Consider the following 20,559-nt stretch of genomic DNA (forward strand, 5'->3'; position numbering starts at 1 on the left):
GGCTGTAGGTTGCCTGTCTGGCTTCTATTTCCACGACCGTGTTTCTGCGACCATCACTGTCACATGTAGGGAAATAAAAGCCTAAGGAAAACTAAGGAACTAGACAATTTTTTTCTTAAACCAAATGTCTTATAGCTACACTGACAACTGAAAAACTTCAAATTCAGTATTCTTTATAAACTCACCATAAGGCATACTTGCTTTGAAAACAGTAACAGCTATAGCCTGCAGTACTGTGTCTAGTTCACAGCAGATGGGTATTTGGTGATAGAAGTTATGCCAGATTCTTTCAGAGGTGTGTTGAGAAATGATTTCCCAAGTTCTAGCTGCAGCTTATTCTTGTCCCAGCCATGACCTGAGCCCCAGTGATGAGTGATAGAGTACATCTGCATATTTGGTAACAAATTGGTTCCATGGCAACCTCGAAAAGGATGCCCTATGAATCTACCCATCACTTTTTTGGTGGTACTGAGGTTTGAACTCAGGGCCTCATGCTTGCTAGGCAGGTGCACTACTGCTTGAGACACTCCACCAGTCCTGTTTTTTTTTTTTTTTTTCTCCAATAAGATTAAATTCTTTACTATATATGCACATTGTGTACACCCTCCTGTTGGGTATTATCTTAGCTGAAACTGCTAACAACATACCCTAGACTGGGTAAGAAATAGCTATTTTTCATAATTCTGGAGGCTGGGAAGTCTAATATCAGGGTACCATCTTGGTCAAGTTCTTGAGGGCTCTCTGTCTGGCTTGTAGGTGGCTGTTTTCTTAATGTCTGTCAGACACTGATATTTGCAGATGATCTTCCATTTCCTTTTATGGTTTCTGGAAAAAACTTTTTCCAGGTTCTCATTTAGGCTTTATTGTGTCCTTTGGTTCTCCACTTTCTCTTGCCCTTTAAGTATTGATATTACTTGAATTTCTGTTCTTGCTATCTTCTTGCTTAGTTTTATGCATTTTCCCTGGGTGATTTCTACTTGTGTTGTTTCAACTATCTTCTGTGTTGGGTATTTTTGAGATAGGGTCTCGCTATTTGTCTGGGGCTGGCTTTGAACCACAATTCTCCTGATTTCTGCCTCTTGAGTAGCTAGGATTACAGGCATGAACCAGACACCCAGCTACCCATCACTAGGGGCTACTGTGGCTGTGGTCCCACAATAGAGAGTCCAAAAGCAGGAAGATTCTTAAATCTTTATTCAGCCAATTCTTTCAGGCCTCAGGCCTTCGTGATGACTGTTATCCCCATCCCTTTCCCCATAGGAGGCATTCAGTTGAGGTCACAAGACATTACATGCATTCACACACTTCTTCAACAATATATGAGGGAGAGTCCCTGGCTTTGGCAAACAAAGAATGGGCCTGGCCCATTGCCCTCATTCACAAAGACCCTAGCCTGGCCCAAGGATATCCTCCTTGAAGGCAATGAGGCACTACTTCTGTACTATGAACCAGCTCTCCCTGACCTTAGGAAGGTGTGAGTCAGAAGGCACAATAGAGGGATACCTAGACTTTACCTTACTGCCTCTTTACTCTAGAGTACCCACCCTTGGTTCTGAGAGGGCTATCCTGAGATTCCATCCAATACCCAAAACAACCTTTTTCCCATAGATGAGGGACCTCACCCCTGCAAACACAACCCTGTTCTGTTTGTAGGGTCTCCAAGATTCTCACGTCTGAGATATGAATTAAGGAGACTTTGCCCCATTCCTGCTTCAAGCCTGGAGTAGCTACCCAGGGAAGCCCTGGCCCACCATGACCCATTACATGAGGGACAGATGGTTGGAAAGCCATGCACTGCTACACCCATTGGTGGACACAGGGGACCAGCTCCTTCACTATTCTCTGGGCTCATTCCCGCAACAGGAGAAGGCCTCCATGCACACTCATTCCTCAGGTCCCATGGGCCCTGTCACACTCACACAGCACTCTCTTGGCACTGCCTACTCTCCTCCTTCTATCCAGGGGTATAAGAGGTCACCCCAAGGGGCAGGCGTGCAGGGCCTCTTGGATCTTCTGACGGCAACGGGAATACTTCTGCAGGATCTGACGAAGGTGTTCCTCTTCCTCTCGCTGCAGGATGCGCAGGAAGTTATGTAGTTCAGGCATGCTGAAGGCATCCCACTGCAAGGGGGAAGAGGGGAGGTTCACAGGCTGCACCAGGCATATCAAACCAGCAAATTCTTCCCAGAGAAGATCACCACATCATGGCCTTTCTGTGGATAGGCTTTTGTCCAAACAATCTGTGCTAGGAACCCCAACAATTTGTATAGAAGATGGATCCCACAAATAAGTCACCTCATTGAGAAGCAGCAAAACAGGACATTCCCCAATTACCTGCTGTCAGGTTGTGTCCACACTCTGAATCTAATCCAACACCATAAGCCCAATACCTGGGAACCAGATAGCTTTGAGGTAAAAACTGTTTTAAAAAAATGGGGCTATGGAGGGCTGGTGGAGTGGCTCTACCACTTGAGCCACTCCACTTCCCTAGCAACCATGAGGCCCTGAATTTAAACCCCAGTACCACAAAAACAAAACAAAAACCCAAAAACAACTATCTGTAAAAATTAGGGCTATGGATCAAATCAATTGAAGACCTGTGCATGTGAAGAAAGCACTTCATCACTAAGCTACATCCCTTCTACTTTCCCAACCCGCCCCCTTCACTGCAGGGGACAGAACTTCAGGCTTTGCTCATGCTGAACACTTGCTCTACCAATGAACTATACCCAAGCATAGGCAAAGTCTTAATGCTTTAAGGGGAGCCTCTATCATGTTTTGGTCTTGGGCTCACACCTTTGATTTGATCTGCAGTCAGATGTACTCCGCAATCTTCAGAGGATTTTCCATACCAGGAAAGAGCAAAGCAACAAGACAGTTCTTCTGACTTCTGGGATAGGCCATAAGCTCTGACATGAGTGGCCTAGAAGCCTTCACTCTAGACACAAGGCCCACACACTCCTGGAGAGGCTTTGCCAGACTTGTCCTCCAGTTCAATTCCTCCTTCCAGCCTTACTGTAGCTGCAGCCCATCAGACTTAATTCAGTGACAAGCAAGACAATAATGAAGACTGTATACTCACATTCACCTCCCCAGAGTCATTCTCCTTCAGGACAAAGCTCAGGGCTTTCTCACTGGGCCCTGCGAGAAGTCGTAACCTCAAGGGCTGCTCATCATCTGACAGCTTCCGGAAATACACTGAAGGGCAGATAGGGGAAAAGGATGTGTGTGATCAGAGACAGGCCCAAATGCTTCAGCCTCTGCATGCACAGGTACAAGTATATACGTGCTCACACACAGGAAGCCCACCTTGGCCATGACGCTCAGCTCGTTCAAAGAGTGCAAATTTGCGGGGATCATCAACCACCAAGAATTTTCGAAGCAGGGCCTCAATGACCTCACGTGCCCTTGTGCGTGACAAAACATGCAGGTGCTTGATAGTGTCTTTGGGCAGATAAAAGGAGGTGCGGCGCCTCACAGCTGTGCTCCGTCCTGAGCCCCGCCGGGCATCTTGTAAGGAAGGTGGTTTCTTGCTGGAGGGCACTGAGACAGGGCGCACCAGCTTTAGCTGAACTTTGATGAAGCCTGTGTAGGAGCCATCCTTGTTCTAAAATGAGAGAAAGAAACCAATAATGACAGTGAGATGAAACAGTCTAGGGGTCAGTCCACATAGCTAGGTAGGCATAAATCACTTGGGTCTATCCAACAATATCTTGGCTATGAGTTTTGGGGCATCAGGCACACAGTTGGGTTCTTGTCCCTCCCCATACTACCTTTCTGAATAGTTAACTCACCAGGCTCATGAAGAGGTTGCTGTTGATTTGTCCATTGTACTCCTTGATTTTCTGCTCAATCTCAGCCTGAGAAAGGTCAGGTGTCTCCCACTCCACAGGCTCATCCTAAACAAAAGGTCAGCATGAATATAGGGCTTTTGAGAAACACAGGGCTTCTCTAAAAAACAGTGTCTGGGGCAGCTCTTTTTTTTTTTTTCTTTTTTGGGCGGTACTGGCCTTGAACACTCTCTGGTCCCGCGCTTGCTGGGCAGGGACTCTTACCACTTGAGCCACTCTTGCCAGCCCTGGGGCAGCTCTTGGAAATTGGCTGATTTTGGCCCTGTCACTGAACCCATCCCCCCGAACCTGTCACTGCTCCTAGCTCTACATGCTACAGGTACAGATGACAAAGGCAGAATCATTTAGCTTCTTTTTGCTGCCTGCCAGGGGCCACCTCAAGACTGGATGTGACCCGAAGGACATCATAAAACCAAGTTTAATTGAGGGCACATGGCCAGGGGCCAGAAAAACATGAGGGACTCTGAGAAGGAACTTTTGTTCAAAGTAAAACCACTACTCAGGGCTGCGGGTATAGCTCCGTGGTAAAGCACTTGCCTACTATGTGGTAGGACCTGTGTTTAGCCCTAGTACCAAAAAATAAGTAAACAAAACAAAACCATGTCTCAAATGCACAGCTAATCCCAGCACCCTAGCTGGGTTGGAGTCAGGGTTTGTTCTTGGAGAAGGCAACCCATTTTTCCACTCCATACTGCAGCATAGGTGATGTAGGAGCTGGTGCGTATCAGCAGTCCAGTCATCAGCAGGCAGGAGGGGAAGGGTAATCTCTACAATGTCAACATCCTTTGGTGGGGTTCTTGGGACCAGCTTCCAGCTCTGACTTCTCAGATGTAGTGAGGAAATCACTGTAACATGCCATTTAATCTTGACCCAAACTGCAGAAAAGGCAACTTTAGGCCAGGATCTGATAGGCCAGAGGTGAATAGCAACTTCCTGGTATAGGCTGGCCCATGAATGCCAAGTAGCAGAGGGGTTTCTGTGCTTCCCCCTGCTGTTTGGAGATTTAGGGCAAAGATTTTAGTTCCACCACTCAGTCCCCTTTTCTTTCAGGGACTTGATTTTTGCAGAGGGCAGAGTGTGAGTCAGAACAGCTAGGACTATGAACTGACTTTCTTCAACCAAACTTACTTGACCCTACTGCCTCAGCCTTATTTCCTGTTGATGTAAGATGGAGTCTGGTTGGAATGGGAGTGTCAGAAACACAGCTGAAATCACCACTGACCAAAGTCTTTTCCCAGAGAAATTCTCACCGGGTCTCCTATAGAATGAAATTGTGCCCAGCTTTGATCCCAGCACAGCTAGGGTTCTCCCTAACTACTGGTTTGGAGCCTCTAAGTTGCTTAAACAGATGATGGGGACAAATGAGGAGGACAGATGAGGGAGCAAGGTGGAGCCCATGGACTTTCAGCAGCATGCTCTTCACCCAGAACTTCCTGGTCTTCAGCAGCCAGCAAATCTATGTTTCTGAGAACTAAGGCTTCATAGAAAGATTGTGAGGGAAGGATGAAAATCAATGCCCACCTCTGCCCTCTGCCCCCCAGGTTCCCAAAGATCTTCTGGATGGAGGAGAGCACTGAGGAATGAAAACTCCAGCAGAAACTATGTTAGGGACAGTGGGCAATCCTGTCAGGCTAGTAAGAACAAATGGTTTAGGCCCTGGAAAATGAGGACTAGAAACTGGGAATAAGAGGTAGATGTGTTTTTTCAGGCCCAAGGACAGAGGCTGAGACATACAGAATGCCCCAATGGGAAGGAGTACCAGGATGGGAAGGGTGCTGGGAGGAATGCTGAACAGACAGACTCTAGTGCTGGGGCAAGAAGCATATTCTGTTTACAGAACACAGAAGGCACAAAGAGTGTGCTAATTCTCCATCCTTGTGACAGTTCTAAGCTCCAGTCAAGACAATGAGAAAATTTACTCCTTTGTCTTTCCATCCTGTTTTATCCTGGACTGGGACCCACTGACCTCAGTTCCAGCTCCTTCCTTTCTCCAGTGCACACTTCTCTCAGTATCTAAATTTACTCTTTCTAGCCTTAGTCTAGAGGCTACCCTATCCTGTCAAGACTCTTCTTCCTCAAGAAGAGGAAGTTACTTTTTCTGTTCCCAAAGTTGCCTGCTGGAAGAGGATTCCAATGATGTCCCAGAGGGATGCACAGGAGGGTTATGGAATTTCTCTTTTCCTGCCCATAGCAACTTACTCTCCACTCTTTACTTCCCCACCCTCTGGTGCCGGGGATTAAACCCAGAACCTCATGCATGCTGGGCAAGTGCTCCACCACTGAACCACACCCCCAGCTCTGAAGGTTTTATTTTACAAAGGACTTGGGTCTTCTCAGCCTCCTTTTCCTTGTTTTTGGGTGGAGATTGAACCCAGAGCATGCATGCTAGGCAAGTGTCTACAACTGAGCTATACCCCGAGCCCTCCACCTCATTTTCAACTGTCTAGTGCCTGTGGTTTTCCCATCTTTCCATAGTGGAAGATGGCTCAGGCTGAGTGGTATGGAAACAACCCCTGGGCTGAGATTTTGGGATGTTGAGCAGCACCCCTTCTGTAAGAAATTTTGTCAAATTTCACCAAAAGCATCATCCAACTTCAGTTTCTTGGTTCAAGTAAGGAATTTTACCCCATTGCTTCCTGGTATATTAAACTTCATGGTCCCCTTTATGTCCTGATCTGTTTGCTTCCCTGAGGCTACACTTCTCAAGGCCAGAAAAAGTTATCTGAGCCTTGTGGTCACATCCATGACATCCCCACAGAGGTCTCTGATAATGGGGACAACCCAGGAGATTCTGAGAGGTTCAGACGATTCACAAGCTTCAATTATTAACGGGGATCTCTTTCCACCCCTCTCAGGCACTTTATAACTTTGCCTTCTCATCCCCTATGGGCACAGTGCTCCTGAATGCTTACCCAGTCTACAGCCATACCACCCCAAACGCGCCTGACCTCCTCTGAATGCTTACCGTTCAGAACAAGGAAACAAAGGCTCCCTTCCTATCCATTCCCAAACATGCTTTCCAAGAGTCCATGCCAGATGGAGGACTGAATCTTCTATATTCCAGCAAGAGCCTGGGAACTCAGCTGGTTCCACCCAGGTGTACATGTAGGGGCTGGATTCCCTCCGTCTCTCCTCTCCTAAACATACTTCACTTTCCCAGCGAGGGCTCCTCCTCCTCCATTTCCTCCTTCAGTTCCCCAAGGAAGGAGTGGGAGTGCCAAACGCGAAATCAGGATGCTAACCCGAGCTGCGCAGTTGCTTTAGTCATAGGTGAATAACGCCCGTCTCTAGTCTAACCCAAGCTAAAAAGCTGCTTCCCCTGGTTCAACCGGTCTGTGATAAGAGCAAGGACGCCTCGGGACTCAGTATCGACGCGCTGGAACGGGGGCTTTACCCTGAGCTGAGAGCCCTATCCGCGGTTCCGAGGGCCAGTCCCCCGCCCGGAGGATAGGGCTGCCCACCAACTCTCCATGCGGCAACTTACCGGGGAGGGGCGGGGTTCCAGCGACCGCCCCTCGCCCGCCGCCGGCCACCCCTGGCTCCCACCTGGTCCCGGCGCGGCCTGCGGACCAACGAGGTACGCGCCGTGAAGTATTGTTCGAGCTCGGAGTCCGAGTCTTCTTGGCTGCAATAACCACTGCTTGTCGTGCTGCTCCAGGTCATCTCGAAAGAAGGCGTCTCCACTTCACCCATCGCTGCGCCCGCCCGGTCCCCTGACCTACTGCTTCTGTAAACTCCAACCACCGCCCCAGGCTCGTGCGTGCGTTTGCGTGTACCAGTGTGAGCTTGCGCCGGAGCCAGAGCCGCGCCGCAACCGTTAAGACTAAAACGTAGTTAGCCAGGCTCTAGCTCTTGTCTCATTGGGAGAGGAAGTCGAGGGGCGGGGACACACATGCTACTTCTCTAGGGATGACCTCATCGCCCAGGCAGCTCAACTCAGCTCCGCCTCGCAGGCCCCGCCTCCCAGACGAAACCTATTCGGTAGGTGTGCGCATGTGCACCAACTTCGCCGCCGGATGGAAGCGGCTGCAGGAAGTGCGCGTGCGCCGAGCCTATGCGCGCCTTGGCAGCAGTTTGTCCGTGGCTTGTAAGGTCTGCTTGGAGTCAGCACCCCCGGGCACACCGCCAAGCCTTCGCGCAGAACTAGTCACTCTAATGTCGGGAAATCGGCATTTGAACGCTACTGTGCGCAGAGCCCGAACTGCCAGCAAGCGCCTGCGTTGTGGCCTGCCGGTCTGTGCGTCCCCGCCCTACCCGGGCTCCCCTAGCTCCCGCGCTCACCACGTTCGTGTCCCGCTCCAGCGCGGGGTCCCAGCCCAGGTCCCGGGGCCCGCAGCAATCCAGGCAGACGAGCGCGCGGCAACGGTAGTGGCAGGTGAACTTGCAGTCTGCAGAAAGGGCTAGCCGTGAGGCGGAGGAGCCCCAGCTTCAGCTCGGGAAAGTGTCCCGGGGACTGAAGGGAAGCCCCAGGGTGAGAGTTACCCACCAGGTTCTGCATGACCCTGCACGACCGGCCTTATCTCAGTCTGTTACTACCCACTGCTGCATAGACTGTCGTGTTCCAGCGGTTATCGATCCAGAGATCCATGCCTGCTCAACAGTTGGCCTAGTAACCCTCTTCTCTACCCATTTAGTTGAAGCAGAAAACAAAAACCTTTAATCTGTGGCCTTCTCTAGTTGTCATGTCTCTTCAGACACGCCTAAGTTTTTGTCTTCATTCCTCTACCTATTCTAGTCAGGGCTGTCCCTCCCCTCCAGGTAACTACCCTGGTCAGGGTCCTCAGTGTCCACTCTTCCTTGGTCCTCAACATCATTTGATAACTCTCCCCTTGACTCCTAGGGTCAGAACTCACTCTCCAGGTTTTCCTACTTCCTGGCAACTCCCACTCAACATCCTTGCTGGTTCTGCCTCAACATGTGGATCTAATGGTTGATATCTAGGGCTCACCTGATGACTTGCTGCTGCCCTGTCTACACTCACCTGCCCCAGATCCAGGGCTCTAGCACCGACATGCCCCCTCAGATTAAATCCTATGTATAGTACCTTGACTTTGGATGTCTAATAGAGATTTCAAGTGCACATGGACAAAATTTCACTCACTTTTCTTCCTCCTCACCCCTGCCCTTTCCAGAGTTCCTGGTCTCAGCAAAAAAAAAAAAATTGCCACTGATTACTCCAGTTGTTTGAGGCAAAAACCAAAACCATTTTTTTGGCAGTATGGGGTTTGAACTCAGGACCTTGTGCGCAAGTGCTCTACCACTTGAGCCATATCCCCAACGCCCCTTCCCACAACTCTTTTTTTTTTTGTGGTACTGGGGCTTGAACTCAGGGCCTACACCTTAAGTCACTCCACCAGCCCCTTTTTTTCGAGATAGGGTCTCAAGAACTATTTGCCTGGCTGGTTTTGAACTGTGATCCACCTGATCTCTGCCTCCTAGTAGTTAGGATTACAGGCAGAAGCCACAGTGCCCGGCTTCCAACTCATTCTTGATTCCTCCCTTGTCTTTTTTTGGTGGTACTGGAGTTTTTGAAATCTGGGCCTTGCTCTTGCTAGGCAGGCACTCCCTTATCTTTACATTTTTTTCAAACACCCTAATTTTGTTTCTAATCTCCATGGCTGCTTTATTTTTCCTTGAGAACATTGCAGTGTCTTCTTGCTCCTGCTTTGTATTGTGTCACAAACTCCTGTGATTCACCAGCTGAATGTGTGACATATGCCTGTACCGGATGAAGTCTCCATGCATAGGAGCACCACACAGTCTTTAAGTTCCTATAGGGGCCAAAGCACTAATTCTCAGCCCAGGCTGTACTTTAGAATGAGCTGGAGAGTTTTTAAAAATTCCTGATGCCTAGAGCCCACTTCCAACAATTGTCTCAACAAGTCTGAGATATGATCCAGGCATAAGGGGAGTGGAACACTATAAAACTGCCCAGGTGATTCTAGCTGTACAGCCAGCAACTTTTGCTTGCTGGTGATTCCCAGGAGGGCAGAAGGATCACTGTGTGTGACTGTGTTCCATGTTTTAGACCCGGGTTCACTGAGTCCAAAACAACATTTACTAAAGACTCAACAAAATTGCTGCTTGCAGGCAGACCTCCCAATGTTCTGACTTTTTCTACGACCATGTCCATAGGTAGGTAACTTCCCTTCTTCACCCCAGCAATCCTGGGAGACATAGTGGGTTAACCGTTGGGAAGAGGCAGGCCTGAGAATGAGCACAGTAGGCACAAAGCCTTTCTCAAGAATTGCCAAGGCACTTAAAGACAAACTTGAAACCAGCACCTTGTTCACAGGCAGTGCCCCTGCCTAACTGTACCCCAGCCACGGATGGAGTGCGACAAGGGATAAACTTTATCAGCCTCCCAAGCTCTCTTCCGTGATGGGGCAAGGTAACAGTCCCGGTCCGCAGGACCGCTCTCGCCGACCCCCTCTCCGCCGCGACTTGACTCGCAGCAACGGCGCTGCCCTTTTGACCGCCCGTTCCGCTCTCACTGGTGTGCGGGGCAGCTACTCACGCGCGCACTGTAGGCCCTTGCGCACGACGCCCCAGATGAAGTCTCCGCAGAGGTCGCACCACGTGTGCGTGGCGGGCCCTGCAGGCTGGAAGCGGTGGCCACGACCCGGGACCTGCTGCCGTGCGGGGTTGCGAGAAGTGCAGGGCGCGATGCGCAGCGCGTTGGCACGTTCTAGTCGGGTGCGGCCCGGGCCGGTGCGCCCAACAGGTGCCAGCTCCCGCAGCTCAATGAGCTCTGGCTCCGCAGACATGGCCCGCTCAACCCAGAGCTTCAGCTGACTCTGGGCGTTGGGAGTGCAGGGCGGGCGGGGCCACAGGGCGGGCCGAGACTTCGGCGCCGCCCCCAGCATCCAAACTGGGCGGCTGGTTAAGAGCCGAGGAGAACCGCGCAATGGAAACATCTGCAAGCTGACTGTAGGCTCTCTGGGATCGCTCTCAAAGAGCCCCTTCCCTCCCTTTCCTTCTCGCCTTCATCCCCCCCGCCCCCAGTCCCAACGACGACAGCAATGCGCCACACTGAGACAGGGGTATTTCAGGGGGTCAGCTTTACTGTGCTAGAGGAAGAGGGTCCCCACATCCGGCCCTCGCCCACGCCCCCATCCAAACCTCCCGCCCCAACTTACTAAGCCTGCGGCCTCATCGGGTGGGGCAGGAAGTGGGGAGCCCTCGCTTAGTGGGAGGGGGGATGGGATGGGTCAGCAGCTCTACTTGGCCCAGCTGTACTAACCACCAGGGAAACTGGAATCTGGCAGGGACCAGACGGAGATTCTGAGGTTCAGCGACACATTCTGAGTAGGTTGCCTTGGTTGGCTCTCAGCAGCTGCAGCCTTCACTTGGCTCTGTCACCCTGGGCTGCCAGGACACAAGCCTTTTTATGCTTCTCCCAGTGCTTGACTTGGCACTCCCTGCAGGCAAGTGGGCCCGGTGAGGGTGAGGATAGCTGTGTTTGTGGAGGACCTGGGAGTAGGGCTTAGAGGTACTCTCACCTGCAGCAATACCATTCACTCTGACATCTTGAACAGCGCTTTGAGGCCTCTGCACTGCAGTAGGCACAGCGTGGCCTCTCTGGAGCCACTGCCTGCAGCACATCCAGCCTGTAGGTCTCAGCCCACCTGGGGGAGGAGTCAAGAGAGCCTGACTGGGCCTGGCACAGAAGCACCCTTGCCTCTGCATCCCATTCATCCCTTCTATCAGCTTAATTTATCAGCTTAACTGGCCTTACCGTCGTGCTTGCAGCCGAAGATCCTGCTCAGAGGGGTTGAACACATGGCTAAGCTGGTGTTTGGCAATAGCCTGCCATTTGCCCTTGTTCTCTCGCTCCAGCCGCTCCCAGATTTCTGGGATCTAGGGAAGAGAAATGGAGAGGGGCAGGAAGGAGCTGGCAGAATGAATAGTGGTCCTGAGTAACTAACTTTCCAAGTGTCTACCTGTTCCAACACCAGGTCCTTCTTAGGGAACTGCGTCTCAACCAGGGCCAAGTGAGCCAGGAAACCCTGCAGGTCTGCCAGGTTTGGCAACTGGTCAAGTAGTGTGTCAGTTAGGAAGGCCCGAAGCTGCAAGGATGTCCAGGGAAGGCCAGTGTAAAACAGGTGCTGGCCAGAGGGCCAAGGAATAGGGAGAGCTTGGGTTAGGCTGAGGGTACCAGTAGGTTTATATCTTACTCGCTTCTGTATCACCTGAAGCCTAAGATGTAGAAAAAGGACTCGGGTGGAGGTGGGTGGCAAAGATAACCAGCAGGGATGCAATGGAGGCTGGATAGGGTGAGGGCAGGGCTGGGGCAGTGGGGACTAGTGGAGAGGGCTTCCCACCTTGAGCAGCTGTCCCTTAGCAAAGTTTGTGAGGCAGTAGCGGGCCCGGGCCTCAGGGCTTAGCAGCAGGTTATACAAAGCGATCCACACTTGCCCATCCAACTTGCTCAGCTTTTGCTGCTCTGAGGGGGCCACTGTCTGCCAACGACCACCCTCGAATTGCTGTAGCTTGCCTGGAGAGAAGAACTAGCTCACAGGTTGCAGGGGTTTCATTCTCTTTGAATAGGTCAGCTGTGAGGGCTGGGAGTCTGTCTATTGCCTGGCAAGGTGTAAGAACTTGGGTCACAGCACTTGTCAAGGCTGTAGTATTGTTTGCCCCAGAGCAGGGTGAGTCCTCCATAGTAGACTCATGGGCCTTGCCTGCCACAGAGCCAAGATCTAGGCCCATCTTGGGTTAGGCATCCTCATATCCTTTGTGGACTGGGGAGCAGGGTTTGCTTGCCTGTGTGCAAGCTGCTGACTTCCAGCAATTCTGAAGGATGTCTTGGAAGCAATGGGTTTAGGTTTAGGCAGGTGGGAGAGGACCTTACCTCCTTCCCGCCGGCTCCAGGGACTGTGCTCCAGCAGTTCCACCAGGAGGCAGGGCAGGTTGTGAGTGCTAAGCATTCGGCTCAAGGTATTTAGGGAAAGGCTAGGAGCAGGTATGGGGAGAGGGAGGTGAGCAGAGGCTATAGGCCAAGTCTTCCGGCCCTTGACTGTGGACCCCTCGCCCTGGAGGGTTGCCTACCTGTCTACACAGTCTGTGATGTAGCGCAGCACTGAGAGGGCCTTTAGTGAAATCTCAAATTCCATCATCTCTGCCTGCCTCTGCAGCTCCTGGGGGAAGGAGAAGGGGAGCACAGTGTTCAAAGCTGGGCCGACTCCAGGCTACACATGCCTGGGGAAACCCACATCTATGCTTTGCCAACCCCAGGAAATCTCAGCCCACCTGCATGGGGGTATTGTCCAGGGACCCATCTTTCTCAAGTGGGGCACCATGGCCATTCCGGGCCACCAGCAGTGTCAGTTTGCGGTGGCAGTAGTCTACCAGGTCCAAGATGGTGTCCTCTGCTGACTCACATACTTCCTGGGGGGCCAGGGAGGGGAAACTTTCTGTCTCTGATGCCCTCCCCACATGGACACAACCTGCCAGGCTCTAGTCTGAAGCAGTGACCCATGGGTAGGGCTAGCGCCTCACCTTGTGGAAGAACACTGTCTCTAGGAGGTTGACAATGGAGGCCTCATGGTGTACCTGTTAAAGGGGAGGGCAGGGCTTGGGAAGCAAGGGAGGGATACAGGCTGCCAGCCATCCTCCCTAGTCCAGGGCCCTCTGAAGGGGTGTGAGCCAGGGGCCCAGCTCACCACCATGTATATGGGGAAGGTGTTTTGGGGCTTGAAGTCCTCTAGCCTGCACAGTACAGGGAACACCTTCTGCTTCCACATCTCCACTGCAATCAGCTCTTCCACCAGCGTAGGAATCTTAGAAGAGTGTGGGGGGGAAAGGATAAGGATGATGTGGGTCTACTTTAGCAACCCTGCCATCTGTGCCTAGGCCCAGCTTAGCTCTCTAACTACCTTGGGCCCCTAGATTCTCCAGGTCTCATGAGTACCCTTCCCAAGTTCTCTCCTGCATCTTAGACCTTAACTTCTAGCGTCTTCCATCATCTCTGTGGAGACATTCTCCATGTTTCCTCTGCTCTGTGGCCAGACTGCCTTGGTGTCCCTCCACCTGTATGCTAGTCCTCTCCTCTCCCATCTAGGCATTCCTGTGAGGCCAGCCTTCCTGCTCATGTTCTCCCTCTTGTCCACTGGTCCTCCAAGGTGCTTAAGTGTTTTGGCCTCACTCTTACTCAGCCTCCCCCCCCCTTAATTTTGGTGGGACTGGGATTTGAACTCAAGGCTCATGCTTACAAAACAGACACTCTTATCACCTGAACCACACCTCAGTCCGCTTTGCTTTGGCTATTTTGGAGGTGGGGTTTTGTGAACTAATTGCCCAGACTGGCCTCAAATCATGATCCTCCTGATCTCAGCCTCTCAAGCAGATAGGATTATAGGCATAAGCCACTAGCGCCTGGCCTCAGGCCCTTTTCAGTGTCCTTTTCCCATCCTATCCTTTAACAGTGGGCTCCACCTTTTTCTTGCAAAGAAACCCTACTCTCAAGTACATCTCAGATCATGTACTGGTGCTATCCCCTGGCCCATCCTCCAGCCAGGAATCTTCCTGGTTTCTTACTCCCCTTCTCTCATGTTGGAAAGGCTGCCTTATTCCATGCCAAAGTTCCACTCCCACTTTGGTGGGAACCTCCTCTGGCCTTACAGTTAGTTCACAGTGACTTTAGCACTTGGGTGCTCTTCCTACAATGTAAGCTATTCTAAGATCCTTGATTCTCTCTAATCAATCCACACCCAACCACAGACCTGGCATATCTGGGTCCTGTCCAACAGGGATTAAAAAAAAGGACATGTATCCAGGCATGGTGACACATGCCTGTAGTCCCAGCACTTGGGAGACTGAAGTAGAAGGATCATGAGTTCAAGGTCAGCCTGAGCTACATAGACCTTATCACACACACACACACAAAACAGAAAAAAAACCCCTCAAACCAAAAAACCCCCACATTCCTTTTTCCCCTTCAGGGAAAGGGGAGGGGAGGGGAGGGAACGAAAAGGAAGGGGAGGAAAGGAAGGGGAGGAAAGGGAAGGGGAAGAAAGGGAAGAGGGGAGGGGAAGGCAGGAGAGGGGAGTGGAGGGAAGGAGAGGGAAAGGAGAAGGGAAGGGGAGGGAAGGAAAGGAGAAGGGGAGGGAGACCAGAGGGAAGAGCAGGCACCCAGTACTCCTGAGGGGTATCACGAGTGTGGGAGGGAGGAGGTAGGCATGAGCCCTGACTCTGACCTTGGCATACCTTCCCATGGGTGACCAGGAGCTCCTGGATGGGCTCCCCCTGACTGACAGTGGCATCGAGGATGGCTTGCATGTTCAGCTTCTCCAGGTTCTCATGCTGCTGGTTCCACCTGCCCAGAGTGGGTGCGCGTTGTGAATTTGGGTGCATAGTATGCGTCAAGAGAATGGGGGTGGCAGAGTGGCTTAAGGGGTAAGAGCACCTGCCTAGCATGAGACCGTGAGTTCAAACCCCAGTATCACCACAAAACAAAAAACTAGACAGTGAGAATGGGAGCTGGATCCTACTGAAGCCTAACTTAATCTTGGGAGCCAGATAGGACTCAGGAACCTCATACTTCTATCTTTTAGAGCTTTTTCTCCCACCTGATGTCCCCTCCGCACTGGTCAACTTCTCCTTCTCCAATGTCAGGCCCAGGCTCCCCCACTCAAGGACCGGCTGCTGTGCCTGATCCAGCTGCCTCACCCTTCGGAGCCCATCTCCCGTAGCTGGAAGCTACGCAGACCTCGCACCAGCACCTCAGCCTCTCCCGGCAGCAGCAGTTCCAAGTCGCCCATGTTGGAGCCAAGATCCAGCTGATCTCGGATAGCAGTCGGGGTCGGGCAGTTGACACACTCTCGGACGACGGACTTCGGCGGGGCTGAAATCTGGGACGGGACAGTTGCCGGGCGGTTGTGGCGCGTGCATTCTCGCCGCCATGGAAACGGATTCGCTTGGCGCCTGTGCAGTGCGGCCTGGAACCCTCCCCCCGCCTCCCCCTCCCCCCCCGCCTCCCCCCCCGCCTCCCCCTCCCCCCCCGCCTCCCCCTCCCCCCCCCCCGCCCCGGCTTCTGAAATCTGGGCCAGCCCACCACTGGCTACATGTTTGTCAATAGCAACTCAAGAGTTGCTCAACAGTCTTCCCGAAATCTAGATTCTTTATATATATATAGTTGTGCTGAGTGGGGGGTACACTGTAGCACTTACAAAATTTACAAAAGCTCTTTTTGTGGTACTGGAGTTTGAACTCAGAGCCTACACCTTGAGCAACTCCACTAGCCCTTTTTTTTGTGATGGGCTTTTTCGAGATAGGGTCTCGAGAACGATTTGCCTGGGCTGGATTCGAACTGTGACCCTCTTTGATTTCTGCTCACGGGCGTGAGCCACCAGCGCCTGGCTACAAAAGTTCTTACAATGTATCAAATATGTCACACTTGAATTCACCACCTCCCAAAGCTTGACTCTTGTGGTCTACCTTCTCTCCCACGACGTCAAGTCTACGTGCACAGGGGTGGGATAACCGTGACTACCAACAGCATCTCTCTTGGCATGTGAGAATGATCCTTCTTCCGCTATTTCTCACACCCAGCTCTACTAGTTGGCTCTACTCCTTAGTGGAGTTACCCAGGGTTCACTTCTCTCCATGGTAGTTCAGACTGTCATCACTTCTCATGAGGTCACTGCAGCAGCATTTTCACTTCACCACCTTCCACTCTGGACCCTCCCATTACTCCTTTTCAGGAGGACAGCTCTGTGGTCATCTCTTGCCCTCAAAATACTAGGCCAGGCATGGTTTACCTGGAGCTCCGCAAGATCTACTTCTTGTCCTTTCTCCTACCTCAGGACTTAGATTTCTGGCCTTCTCCTTTGCCTCTAATGTTCCAGCCCCATGGGCCTCCCTTGGGTTCCTCTTATATTCCAAAGTAGTTTTTACCTCAAGGTTTTGTACTTTTTTCCTCTCCTTGAATATTCTTCCTCCTCAGGACTGAGATTAAGTCAGCTCAGGGAGCTCTTCCTTGCCCATCTAATCTAGAGCAGTCCCTGATTCCATTCCAACTCACTTTTTATCCCATCTGTTTCTTTCTTTCTTTTTTTTTTTTTTTTTGGTGGAACTGGGGTTTGAAGTCAAGGCTTTGTGCTTGCAAAGCAGGCTCTCTACCACTTGAGCCACAACTGAAGTCCCTTTTGCTTTGGTTATTTTGAGATGGGGGCGGGTCTTGCAAACTATTTGCCTGGGTTGACCTTCAACCACCATCCTCTTGATCTCAGCCTCCCAGTCATCCATCAGTTTCTTTCTGGGTGTTTCAGTTTACAATTTACCTGCAGGTTTACTTGCCTGTTGTCAGCCATGACCGCCAGATGGCGCTCCAGTGCACCAGGGACCTTCCTTATTTCATTCATTGCTAGGCGTCTAGTGCCTGGCTGAGGGAGTACTCAATAAAGGTAGGTTGAAATTAATGACTTTATTTACAGAACTGAGGGTCAACTTCCAGGTTATTATGGACTAGTCTACTTGTCTAGCCCCATGTACCAGGCAGATCTTAGCAGGAGGGAGCAGACACAGCAATATGCCCTCTCCAGGTAGCCAGCCTCACTTCCAACAGATGATGATGTTGGGGTCGTTTTCCAGCCGTTCATCCAGTTCATGGTAGCTCATTCCTGGGTGGGGTGGAGAAGGTCAGGTCAGCAGCCTTGGCCTGGTCACCCTGCCCTGACCCCACCTGGCCTGCCATGATTGCCTCCACCTGTCTTGCAGCAGATCTCATCATAGCTGTGGCAGCCTGTGTAAAGCCGGGCAGGGTGGCTGCGCTCCTCCCGGGACACCCGCACTGGATATTTCTGTAGTCGTCGGATGAGATTCTTCATAAGCCCGAACTGGATCAGCTTCCTGGGGTGAGGGTCAGGAAAGAGGGATGATGCCCTGGTCAGATTTTCTTTCAGCCAGGCCAACCCTTTCCTGGAGTTTCCCCTTCAATTCTAAGTAACCAGACTGGCCTCCAAGACCATCACCTCCAGGAAATCTGCCTGGACTAGTAGTGCCACATGCTTCTGCTCACTGGGAAACCCCTGCTTTCTCTCTGACCCAAGGTTCCTCCACCTGCCCTCAGACAACCTTTCATGCCCTGGGGAATGCCCCTCTGACCGTTCATCAACGTGCTGCAGCTGTTGGGGGTGGCGGCCAATGAGATCTCGCACAGTGGTGCCAGGGCTCAGGCTGCAGTACAGCTGGAATACATCCCGGAGACTGGCCCTTTTGTGCCCTGTGGGTGCCAGCTGTCAGCTCACCAGGTAGCCCTGCCCTACCCAAGTTAGTTCCCCCAGAGTTTTCCACTACCTTGCTTAGTCACGTAGGATAGACATGCCTCCTGCAGGGACTTGTCATCTACCAGGTCCTGAACCTTGGGTGTCGGGCAGTACACATTGGAATACTAGAGAGTAGAAGGCACAGGGGCCTGAGTGAAGGGATTGGGAGGCTGGCCTGGTCTGGCCAGTCATATAGTCCACACTTCAGTCAACCGTATTCAACTCACCTACCTGGAGGATGGACACCAGTGTCACAACACCATAGTACCTAGGGGACAGAGCTGTACTTAGCTTCTGAAGGCCCACGCTCAGGATCCTTGGCTCATCTATGGCTGGTGACCCTTTACTGAGCATGGCTACAGCCCCCACTCACAGCAGGTTCTGGATGGCGATGCGCACCAGATTGAGCTCCACATCTGCCTCAGCAGAGATCTTTTGGACATGTCGGAAACCATCAATGTAGGGAAGGATCTGGGCAGAGAGGGGTGAGGTCACTGGGCTGGGATGAGGCTAAGGCTATAGACAACCCAATGTGATGATACTCAGGGAGAGCTGGCACACCTGTTGTGTGGTGAGGTCCCACTGTGAGTTGAAGAAATCCTCTTTGTCCTTGGTAAAGACAGGCACGTCATACTCCTGGGCCACAGGAGGGTCTGGCCGCTGCTCAATCACTTTCAAGTGGATGGTGTTGGATTCATCTGCAGGGACCCCACCCATATCCTCAGTGTCATCTCTCCCAAGAGGCCCTCAATTACCATCCAAACTTCCCAGCATCCTTTGAGGCAGAGAGGTGACTCTGGTGGGGGTCATTCTTCCCCTCTTATGGAGTGAGAAACTGAGATCCAGAGACGGGAAGAAATAAGCTCAAGAAGCTCCCTACCCCCACCCAACCCCATCATGCACTGGACCCCTGGACATGATCACCTCTTCTCATGGCTATTGCCTGGCCATCAATTTGTTCAAGGGTCTTGTTCTCCCCCAGTGGCAGCATTCACCCTCTCCTACCACTTTCCCATCACTCCCCTACCCATCTGCTGTCCTTGCAGAGGCTGGGCCATACCAATGGGCAGAGTACATCGGCCAGAGGCATTTAGCTCCTCCAGTAAGATGGTCATGATGGGCACCAACTTCTGCTTGCTCTCCTCCGTGGACACAAAGCTGCTCTCTAGCTGGATAGAGCATGAAGAGCACAGTGGGTACACCCCAGGGTTCCCGGCTGGCTGTCTGCTGTCTGGGTCTTGAGCTGGATGTCAGGGTATGTGTGTGGGGGGGGTGGCTTTGGAGACATAAGAACACCTTTCCCAACTCTACCTGCCCATACACCCAAGCCCATCTTGTTGCAGACCTCCAGTGTGGTCAGGTAGCCAGCCAGCTTTTTAACAATGGGTTCGAGGGCACAGGTCTTGGCCTGGGCATCACACACGAAGCCCAGGTTGAAGAGGAGGGCATTGCGGCTGTACTTCTTGTGTTCTATGCACACAGGGCAACCGATCAGCTTCTTTTCCATGGCCGTACTGGATGGGTGGAACAGAGTCAGCCTGACGCCAAGCCTGTCCCCTCCTCCTGGGACCCCTCTACCCCCACCCAACTAGGGCCTCACACAGTGATAAGCTTGTTCTGTAGTTCTGGCTTGGTGATGATGTACACTTGGACTGTATCAAACAGCTCCCGGGAGATGAAGTCCTCAGGGACCTGGGAAAGGGGAATGGCAAGAGGCCCCTCAGTGGACAACGGGATTGAGTAGAGTATACAAGGTGATTCCCCCACCCCTAGATTCAAATCCTCTTCTTTAGCTCATTATTACTCCTTTGTGTTTCCAAACACATGGTCTGTTTTCATTGGCTTCCTGGCTACCTGAAACATTCTTTCCTCCTTCACCTAACTTTCTATGCATCATTTAGGTCTCAATCCAGGGAATCTATTGGGCCACCCACCCCACGTTCCAAGAGACCTGGCACCTCTCCTGAATATTATAGACCCATAGCCCGATTTTCCATAGACAACGCTTGTTGCTCGCTACATCAGAAACCGGGACCTGGGTGGAGTATACTGTCCGATGACCATTATCCGCGAATGAGGAAGTGACATGCCCGCATGCAGAGCGGAGATCCACTACCTCAGGCAGCTAGCTGAGTTCCAGAGACCTTTCCTCTCCCCGCCCAGTCCCGAGAGTCAGGGAGGCACCTGATAAGTGATCTTGGGTCCCAGCGTGGGGTGGAACTCGCTGAAGAATATGCATTCGATGCGGCAGCTGCTGCCCATGGTGTTAGTCGGTACCTAGTCCGTAGCCCCTTGTCCCTCGCGCAGAAGCGTCCCAAACCCTGTGACCCTTGTCAGAGAGCACAGAGGCCTGGGCAAGTAGGTCAACCTAGGCTAGCGCGCACACACTCCACCCTCCAGGGAAGCGGTCTGCTCAACTGCGCTTGCGCATGCTACTCAGA

General features: G+C 52.0%; 3 protein-coding genes across 9 annotated transcripts; all 3 read right to left on the reverse strand.

Annotated features, from left to right (window-relative positions):
* Nucleotides 1-1,177: 1,177 nt before the first annotated feature.
* On the reverse strand, nucleotides 1,178-10,663 carry Rassf1 (Ras association domain family member 1). 5 transcript variants are annotated; one of them, XM_020174413.2, is made up of 6 exons: nucleotides 10,369-10,663; nucleotides 8,133-8,239; nucleotides 3,795-3,899; nucleotides 3,310-3,607; nucleotides 3,083-3,198; nucleotides 1,178-2,121 (listed from the first exon to the last, which is right to left on the reverse strand). In XM_020174413.2, the coding sequence occupies exons 1-6, from the start codon at nucleotides 10,616-10,618 to the stop codon at nucleotides 1,975-1,977; spliced, it is 1,023 nt and encodes a 340-aa protein (XP_020030002.2). In that variant the 5' UTR covers nucleotides 10,619-10,663; the 3' UTR covers nucleotides 1,178-1,974. The 5 variants fall into 5 exon arrangements, with proteins under 5 accessions (XP_020030002.2, XP_020030004.1, XP_020030003.1 ...); XM_020174415.2 differs by lacking the exon at nucleotides 8,133-8,239 and having other exon boundaries at nucleotides 10,369-10,520; XM_020174414.2 differs by lacking the exons at nucleotides 8,133-8,239; nucleotides 10,369-10,663 and adding an exon at nucleotides 7,398-8,090.
* A 232-nt stretch (nucleotides 10,664-10,895) lies between these two features.
* On the reverse strand, nucleotides 10,896-15,800 carry Zmynd10 (zinc finger MYND-type containing 10). Of its 3 annotated transcripts, none has more exons than XM_074059269.1 (12): nucleotides 15,575-15,800; nucleotides 15,060-15,168; nucleotides 13,517-13,633; nucleotides 13,353-13,406; nucleotides 13,104-13,241; nucleotides 12,903-12,991; nucleotides 12,706-12,806; nucleotides 12,176-12,348; nucleotides 11,795-11,920; nucleotides 11,590-11,711; nucleotides 11,354-11,479; nucleotides 10,896-11,272 (listed from the first exon to the last, which is right to left on the reverse strand). In XM_074059269.1, the coding sequence occupies exons 2-12, from the start codon at nucleotides 15,129-15,131 to the stop codon at nucleotides 11,197-11,199; spliced, it is 1,194 nt and encodes a 397-aa protein (XP_073915370.1). In that variant the 5' UTR covers nucleotides 15,132-15,168; nucleotides 15,575-15,800; the 3' UTR covers nucleotides 10,896-11,196. The 3 variants fall into 3 exon arrangements, with proteins under 3 accessions (XP_073915370.1, XP_020030005.2, XP_020030006.2); XM_020174416.2 differs by having other exon boundaries at nucleotides 15,522-15,757; XM_020174417.2 differs by lacking the exon at nucleotides 13,104-13,241 and having other exon boundaries at nucleotides 15,522-15,757.
* A 1,458-nt stretch (nucleotides 15,801-17,258) lies between these two features.
* On the reverse strand, nucleotides 17,259-20,548 carry Nprl2 (NPR2 like, GATOR1 complex subunit). The gene is made up of 11 exons (XM_020174418.2): nucleotides 20,303-20,548; nucleotides 19,719-19,810; nucleotides 19,464-19,632; nucleotides 19,179-19,287; nucleotides 18,680-18,816; nucleotides 18,492-18,589; nucleotides 18,350-18,386; nucleotides 18,150-18,243; nucleotides 17,958-18,075; nucleotides 17,560-17,702; nucleotides 17,259-17,473 (listed from the first exon to the last, which is right to left on the reverse strand). Exons 1-11 carry the CDS (start codon nucleotides 20,378-20,380, stop codon nucleotides 17,406-17,408), a joined length of 1,143 nt encoding a protein of 380 aa, XP_020030007.1. The 5' UTR covers nucleotides 20,381-20,548; the 3' UTR covers nucleotides 17,259-17,405.
* Between the last annotated feature and the right edge of the window lie 11 nt (nucleotides 20,549-20,559).

Source organism: Castor canadensis, chromosome 17, assembly GCF_047511655.1.
Source record: "Castor canadensis chromosome 17, mCasCan1.hap1v2, whole genome shotgun sequence".
In the NCBI taxonomy this organism is placed as follows: domain Eukaryota; kingdom Metazoa; phylum Chordata; class Mammalia; order Rodentia; family Castoridae; genus Castor; species Castor canadensis.

Coding starts and splice junctions, on each gene's coding strand:
- Rassf1 (XM_020174413.2), bottom strand. CDS start 10,618: ATGTCTGCGGAGCCAGAGCTCATTGAGCTGCGGGAGCTGGCACCTGTT. Junction 8,240..10,368: donor CAAGGGCCTACAGTGCGCGC/GTGAGTAGCTGC, acceptor CCCTTTCTGCAG/ACTGCAAGTTCACCTGCCAC. Junction 3,608..3,794: donor GCAACCTCTTCATGAGCCTG/GTGAGTTAACTA, acceptor CTCTCATTTTAG/AACAAGGATGGCTCCTACAC.
- Zmynd10 (XM_020174416.2), bottom strand. CDS start 15,613: ATGGGCGACTTGGAACTGCTGCTGCCGGGAGAGGCTGAGGTGCTGGTG. Junction 12,807..12,902: donor ATCACAGACTGTGTAGACAG/GTAGGCAACCCT, acceptor ACCTGCTCCTAG/CCTTTCCCTAAATACCTTGA. Junction 11,480..11,589: donor CTTCGGCTGCAAGCACGACG/GTAAGGCCAGTT, acceptor CTCCTCCCCCAG/GTGGGCTGAGACCTACAGGC.
- Nprl2 (XM_020174418.2), bottom strand. CDS start 20,380: ATGGGCAGCAGCTGCCGCATCGAATGCATATTCTTCAGCGAGTTCCAC. Junction 19,811..20,302: donor GACCCAAGATCACTTATCAG/GTGCCTCCCTGA, acceptor CCCCTTTCCCAG/GTCCCTGAGGACTTCATCTC. Junction 18,076..18,149: donor ATCCTACGTGACTAAGCAAG/GTAGTGGAAAAC, acceptor TGGCACCCACAG/GGCACAAAAGGGCCAGTCTC.